The 7,720-nt window shown below is 59.1% G+C and overlaps 1 protein-coding gene across 1 annotated transcript; it reads right to left on the bottom strand.

Annotated features, from left to right (window-relative positions):
• Nucleotides 1-1,090: 1,090 nt before the first annotated feature.
• INHBB (inhibin subunit beta B) lies at nucleotides 1,091-7,063 on the bottom strand. Its single transcript, XM_027965046.2, has 2 exons — nucleotides 6,245-7,063; nucleotides 1,091-3,765 (listed from the first exon to the last, which is right to left on the bottom strand). Exons 1-2 carry the CDS (start codon nucleotides 6,693-6,695, stop codon nucleotides 2,990-2,992), a joined length of 1,227 nt encoding a protein of 408 aa, XP_027820847.1. The 5' UTR covers nucleotides 6,696-7,063; the 3' UTR covers nucleotides 1,091-2,989.
• Nucleotides 7,064-7,720: the final 657 nt, after the last annotated feature.

Here is a 7,720-nt window from a genome sequence, read left to right as displayed (position 1 = left end):
TTTGTTCTTAGCCCCCACTAATTCTCATACCATCTCTAGATTTCACAGGGTAACAAATCCACCCCTCAGACAAACTCCTGGCAGGACAGTAGCTCTCTTGAACAAGAGAAGGATGGAAGAAGACAGGCCAGAGGCTGCCTCCTGCCACCAGCTGACCATGTGGATTGAGGTGGGCCCCTTCAGTTTCCCCATTGTTGTTTAATGGGGTTAGATATAACCCCTTAAGGTCCCACTACTCAAATGCCAAGGTTTCTGGGAAGACCCCACGTGACCCCCCTCAAGCCACAAGTTGCAGCCCCTCCGACCCCAGAGGGCCTCTGATGAAGTTAAGGCCTTAGCCCCAAAGTCCTCCCAGGGAAACAAGCAGACCAGCCATGGCACTGGGACTCCAGTACCCAGGGTGCCTGTCCTGGCTGTGTGACCCCAGGTAAGCCCCGAAACTCTCTGAGCCTCAGATTCCAAACCCTAGGAAAAAAAGATGAAATCATTTCCTGTAAAGGTATGATGCAAGGGTTGCCTGATAACACCATCCAGTGGGTATCTCCAGGAATCCCTTCAACTGTAGTTGGGCATGTGTTACTACTACCACCACCCAATCTACCACCTGCTAAAATCCCCACAGCAAAAGGACAACTGGCATCCTCAGGATAGATGGAAGCCTTGCTTCTGGCTTCCATTCCAAGATATTAACCTCTTCCCAGTTACAGTCATCTCTATTAATAAACGGAGATGGGCATGGGGTCAGGTGGGCTTCAACCTCTCAGATTTCACATTTCCTCCCAGGGACAGGGGGCTTCACGGGCACTTTCAAATGGTAATAGACTCGGCCCTGGTGCAACATAATTAGCCTTGGGACTAGAAGGGTAAACAAATGTGTAATTCATGAATTTGCTAATTGTCCTTCATTTTGATCTCCTGCCATTTTTCCTAGACTCTGCCTGACATCCGAGCTTGTGGCAAGGACTCAAAAGAGTGCCGGGTGCGGCCCAGGGAGGCACTGGCTTCAAAGTCGGACACCTGGACTTGCCCTCCCCCAAGCTGCCCCCTCCAGCCTGGATCCCACCACCCCAGATATCACACAAGGCAGGAAGCCCGTGGCACTCCATCTTTTATTTTCTTCAACTGTACACAAATGTAAAATACTTTAACAGCAAGTCTATGGGAAAAAATTGTTTGGTTTTAAATTATTATGAAACAGAACCTAAGGGGAGCTTTATTAAATAAACATAAAGATGGGGGTTTAAGGATACACACCTGCATTCTACCATTGTCGTTTTTACTCTAGCTTCTGGGTGTGTAAGGATAGAAAAGACACATCAAACTGAATAAACAAAATCCATGTATACCCTGAAACGCTGGCAGGCCACTCAAGGGATTGTTCAGAACGTCCACCTCATAAAGATGGCCTCACCATCTAATAAAAATTAAAACCGATCTGTTGGCCTCTTTGGTTCCAAAATTATGTATAATACATTTAACTGTATTTTTTTTCACTGCTATAAAAATAACTTCTTTTTTCAAATGGCAGTTTCTGACTAATCATGCAACTAAATCAGTGCAAACATTAAAAGCAATCATTCGCTTAAAAAAGAAGCAAAGGATTTCATTTCAAGTATAAAAAAATATAAAAAGAGTCGTACGAGTCCAGTTACATCTAGTGTGGGTCAACCCTTTAAATTGCATAGTTCACATGGCACTTGGACCTCTGGGGTGAGCTCAATGCTCTGCCAAGGGCCACTTCTGGATACACGCGGGAGGGCAAGGGTTGTATCATGTGCGTTCAGGCGGGTGTGCAAGTGCTAGGAGTAGGGCAGGCGAGCAGGTAGGGGCCACATCCGTGGCTGGCCCTGGTGGCCAGAGCCTACATGGGCCACTTTTGCAAAGCAGCTGAAAGCCTCTCCCTCTTCCCCAGACCCGGTCAACTGCTCCCCTCCCTCAACCCCTGCAGAAGGGGCAACCCCACCCCCTGAGCATCTCCAGAATGCCTTCACCCCACCATTCCCTCCTTCTAAGAGCTCACCCTCCCCTTGCCTAAGAGTCATTTCCACCCCTCCCTAACCAGTCCTAGAGGAATCTCCCCAGGGAAGGGCACAGATTGCAACTTTTTTTGTTCCACTTGGAACAGTTCAGATTTTAACTTAAAAGGTCAGACCTGGTAGAAAAGTCCCTTTTCAATTATACAACCGGAATGAATGACCATTCAACTGCTAGTGATCAGTTAAAGCATCAAATTAAGACCCTTCTCCTCTCCCTCCCTCCCCACCCCCAAAACACACACACACATAGAAGTCACACCAGGGCCCCAAGCGACAGTCAAATGGTCACTACCACAGCTCCATGGTCTCCGGTCTCTGGCAGGTGGTAGCCTAGTTGGGCCTCCTTCTCCAAGGATGGGACAGGACAGGCTGCCCGGCTCGCCGCAGCAGGAAGGATCCCAGGCCAGGGGAGCAAGCCCACATGTTGCAGCCAAGAGATGTAGGGACCCCGGCGGCCTTGAACGGGCAAAGCGGGACACGCGGCCCTCTGCAGGCTGCCTGCTCCCCACCCCCCAACTGCTGCTCCTCTCCAAGCTCCGGGTTCGCTCGCTCTCTCTCCCTCTGTGTCTCTTGTCTTTGTGCTTTCTGTGTGCTCGGAAGGCGCGATTCAGAGTGGCCAGGCCAGCTGGGGGGGGAGGGGCGTGGGGGAACGGTGGCTGCTCACCCCATTCTCTCCGAGTGACAGGCATTTGTGGCTGAGCTGCTATTTATCACCGCATACACTTGCTGGGATCCCAGAGGCTGCCATGTGGGTGGCAGGATGCGTCTGGCTGTGCGCGTCTACGTGTGCATTGTCCAGTCCTTCGTGTCCGTGGAGGGTTCTCCCTCTGTTTTTGACAGATTGCTGGATGAGGAAGCAGGAAAAGATCTCAGGCCGGCCCCGGGCACCTCCCGGGCATCACCGCGCTCCACTTGCCACACCCTGGTCCCTATGCCCCGATGGAGCCGCGCCCTCATGCGCAGCCGCACTCCTCCACGATCATATTGGGCACGTCCCGCTTGACGATGTTGTACTCGTCGTCGAAGTAGAGCATGGACATGGTGCTCAGCTTGGTGGGGATGCAGCAGGAGTTCACGGTGCCCGGGTTCAGCCCCCGCATGCGGTACTGGTTTACCACGGCCGTGTGGAAGGAGGAGGCCGAGCCCGGCACCCCGGCCAGGTAGGCAGGGCAGCTGCCCTCGCAGTAGTTCCCGTAGTAGCCGGTGGGCGCAATGATCCAGTCGTTCCAGCCGATGAGGCGGAAGTCGATGAAGAACTGCTGCCGGCAGCACAGGCTGGTCCTCCCGTCGCACTCCAGGCCCCGCTTGCGGATGCGGTGCCTGCTGTCGCCCAGCCGCGCCTGCACCACCACGAAGGGCCGGTGCGACTCCTCGCCCGGGTCCACGAACACCGGCACCACGGCCAGCTCCCGGCAGCCGTCGCACTGCACGTCCAGGCTGAGACGCCGCTCGCCGCGTGAGAACAGGGCCTGGATGGGTTCGGTGAGTGGGAAGGTGTGCCAGCCGCTGCGCTTGAGGTCCACGCGCTTCTCCACCGCGGCCCAGCGGTCGCCAGGGCCCTGCTCCTGGAAGTACACCTTTACCCGCACCTTCCGCCGGCCGCCCTTCTCCAGGACGTAGGGCAGCAGCTTCAGGTAGAGCCACAGGCTGGCCTGCACTACAAACAGGTTCTGGTTGCCTTCGTTGGAGATGAAAAAGTACAGGCGGACCCGGGAGGAGGCCAGGCCATCTGCGGAGAAGCAAGAGAGCAGGCCAAGTTAGATTAAGGAGAACACTAGGCACTGCAGAAAACGCATTCTGCCGCATATCGCTGGACCGGGCCCTGGCCGAGCAGCTGGAGGACCGTCCTGACCAGAAATACCACTCTGGGGCCGCGGCCTCCAACGGTAACCTGGGAGAGGCAGGGAAAATTGTTTCCTATCTTGAAGCTGGGACCAGGTTGGGGCCGGAGGGTCCGGGCCTAGAAAACTGGCCTCACCTCTCCCAGGCCAGGGTTCCCTGGAGACAGGCTGTCAGGCCTCAAAGCTCAACGGAGGAATCTGTCAGGAGGCCAAGATCTTAACAAGTTGTTATGGGTATCTGTGAAATCTGAAAAACAAAACCAGGATCTCACTAAGGATTTGGGGTGGGTTGTTTTAGCAGAGTTTGGGTTCTTTCTTTTCTTTTCTTTCTTTCTTTCTTTTTTTTTTTTTTGGTTAACTTAGGGCATTGCAAAATCCAGCTGAGCCACCTACAGCCTCTTTCCAGTGTTTACCTAAGCATGATCTGATCCAACCCCCAGTGGAACCTCCACTGCAAACAAGCCAGCTCTGCTCAGATTTCTGACACAGGAACGTGTGCTCTGCAGGCTGCAAAGTGCAGCCTTTGCTTCTGAGTACTTCCAAGGGACAGGGCACGCAGTCTTGAAACTTGAAGTCTACCCCTTTCATGAGACACTGACTCCCCGTGAATGGCACATTTGAAGTCTCCATCGATAAGGAGAATTGGTTTATTAGTTGTCTCAATAATTCAGCTCAACAAGAAGAGAGGCCATGCCAACTGAGAGAGGAATCCTCTCTCATCCTACATTTCAGTGACCCTGCTCTCTGACGATCCCTACTTTTTTTTTTTTTCCCCTCCGGGAAGAACAAATAAGCCAACTGTGTGGCCTCCGATGGTTTTATCAAACCTCCTACCACTGCCCCCTTCCCAGCCCCCTCCTCAGGCCTCGCCTGGCTCCTCTAATAACACTGACATCTGACTTTGAAATGGGGGAAAGTGCAGCCTTAAAAGCTGGTCTTGGACGAGCTGCCTGTGACCTGAATCTGTTATTTATAAGTCAAAGAGCTGGCTCCGTGGAACCGACCAGAAATATAACAGCCCCTGCTGTCATTTTGTGCCACCGGGACCAAAAGGCCTCCTCGACCTTCCAGAATCACATTTCTGCTCTGGGCCCCAAAGCACCTTTTAATCCAAGCTCTCTAATTGCATGTCCAGATTCCCTTGACTCTGTCGGACAGCTAAAACGGCAATGCATTTCTTTCTAAGCACAAACCAGCCCTGATTGTCTCTGCTTTTCTCCACACCCGGCCATGCAAAACTTTTCATCCCTTTTCATCCCCAGGCGGCACCTGCACAGTCTGCCCACTGCCTTGGGGGTTGGGGGGAGGCATTCGCAGCCTGGGGACACAACTGCCACCAACTCTCCCCCGCAAGGCTCCCTGCCCACCCTGCCCTGCCCAAACCCGAGCTTCCCCCTGCGACCTTCTCGGCAGTCCCCCTGCACAAATGGGGCTGAGCTCCAGGCACAAAAGCCAGCCTGGCTCATTCAAGTCCTGAAAAGGACAGCAGAGCCGAAAGCACTTGCAGCATTTCAGCGCGAGCACATTTTTCTCCTTCTTTTAAAGTTCGAAAGATGTTTTTCCTCGCTTGATTTTTATATTCAGACAGTGGTTAAAAAAATTTGCAATATAGGGCCGGAGGAACATTCCAGAAAGGACTCCGACCCTTTGTTAACTAGGAACTCTGCTGGCTCTAAAGCCAGGGAGCTGCCTCAGCTCCCAAGCAAGCCGAGAGGCACGGGGCTGCCCTCTGAGCTGCAGCCTTTCTCTGCGTAAATGATGGGACCTGTTGAGAAGCCTGCCTTCCACCGATTCCGGTGCCCACACAATCGGAAGAGAGGTTGCCTAGCTCTCCCCAGCGAAGCTTCAGCAATCCTGGCAAGCCCACGCTGCCCGGCGATGGAAGCGGCCCCAGGGGCCTCTCACGCAGGCATACACACACACACACACAGAGTCACACACACATACACACACTCCTCCGGCCCACGGATATCAACAAGCACACACATCTCCATCTATACTGCTAAGCCTACACTCCGATCGTGGGAAACAAAAACATTAAGCAATCACCAAGCGAGTGCCCGCGGAGCCAGGGCCGCAATAGTCCGCCGGGAGGGGGACGCGCGCCCAAAGGCGCTGGGGCCCGTTTCGGAGAGCAGGGGTGGAGGACAGAGCGCTCCTCGGCGGGGATAGGGGAGCAGGAAGGGGTTGCTGCCTTCGAGAAGAGGACCGCAGCCCGGACGGAGCGCACAGGGCCGGAGGCGAGCGGGCCGAGCCGGCAGTCCGGGTTTCCCCCAGGGCGCGCGGGCTGCGGCGGCGACGGCCAGAGCCAGCGAAGAGAAAAGCGGGTGGAGGAGGTGGCGAGGGCCGCTCGAGGGACCGACCCACCTGTCTCGGCGAAGCTGATGATCTCGGAGACGCGCTCCGGGCCGTCTGCGCCCGGGCTGGCGTGGCCGTCGAGGTGCGGGATCTCCACCCGGCCGTCCTCGCGCACCTTGCCCGCGTGCAGCTTGCGCAGGGCCGTGACCATGGCGGCCTTGGGCACGGCGTGTGTGATGTTGGGCCGGCCCCGCATCTGCAGGCGGCTCAAGATGTGCCGCTTCACCGCCTCCAGGAAGTCGCCGTCTACCCGGCCCAGCTCCTCCGGCCGCCGGAAACCGCCGCACGACGTGCAGGTGTCCTGCGCGCCGCCGGGGGCTCCGGGCGGCGGCGGGGGCGGCTGCGGCGCGGCGGGCGACGGCGGGGGCGTGGGAGAGCCCCAGACCCCGGGCCCCAGCCAGCCGACCGCCAGCATCACAAGGCAGGCGGCCCCCAGCGCCCGACCGGGCAGCCCGTCCATGGTGCGCCGCTGGCGACGAGGGCGCCCGCCGCGAGGCGAGCCGAGCCGAGCGCAGGGCGGCTCACGGCTCCCGGCGCGCCGCCCCGCCCCGCCCCCGCCCGGGCCTCCGCCCGCCCGCCGGGAGGGCCGCAGCCGGCTCACAGGGGGAGGGGGCCCGGTCGGGCCGCGGGGGTTCCCGCGCGGCGGGGAAGGGGCGCCGTGGGCCGCGGGGGGCCGGAGAGGCGCCCTGGGCGAGGCAGGGGCAGGAGGGTTACTGCCGCGCGGGCGTCTCGGGGCGCGTCGGCATCCGCAGCTTTCCCCCCATCCTCTCCGCGTCGGGGCCCCGCTGCCCCCGCTCGGGTGAAGCGAAAGCAGCGGCAGCGGCGGCTTGGCGGCCGGGCGGGGAAGGTGGCAAAAGGGCCGGTCGACGCAACTTGGGCGAGACGGAAGCGAAGGCGCCCGAGCCCCCAGAGCGGAGCCGGGCGCGGCTTGGCGCGGCGCTGCGGCGGGCGCTGCGGCGGGGCCCCGCGCTCGCACCTGAGCGCCTCGCCCTCGCCCTCGCCGCCTAGCACCGAGGAAGGGCCGCGGGCGGTGGCGACGGGTGGGTCGTCCTCTCCGCGGGTTGGCGGGCGGACAGCGGGGCGAGTGCGGTGCCGGTAGCGCCGCGGAGCGCGGGCCCGCTCAGAAGCGGCGCGGAGCCCGGGACCGCGGGCCCTGCAGTCCTCGCGGCGCGTCACAAGGCAAAGTTGTCTCCAGGCTCCCGGGGCGCCGCATCCACCGGCAGGCGGGCGGGCGGGCCGGCTGCTGCGCGCTCCGGCGGGTCCTCTGCTCCGCCCGCCTCCTCGCCGCCTGCCTCCCTCCGCCCGCCTGCGCGGGCCGGCGGGACTCCGAGCGCCAGGCTAGGCGGCGGCGGGGCCCTCCTCGTCCCGGTCTCTTCTGCCTGCGCGGCGGCGGCGATGTCGGTTCGAGCTCCTAAAAGTATCGCCGCGTCCCCGGCGTGGGTGCCCTCGTTGGCTCTCCCGCCGACACACGCCGCAGGGCCGGGA

The sequence above is a fragment of the Ovis aries genome, chromosome 2 (assembly GCF_016772045.2).
Source record: "Ovis aries strain OAR_USU_Benz2616 breed Rambouillet chromosome 2, ARS-UI_Ramb_v3.0, whole genome shotgun sequence".
In the NCBI taxonomy this organism is placed as follows: Eukaryota; Metazoa; Chordata; class Mammalia; order Artiodactyla; family Bovidae; genus Ovis; species Ovis aries.
This window is presented reverse-complemented; position numbering and strand designations above follow the sequence as displayed.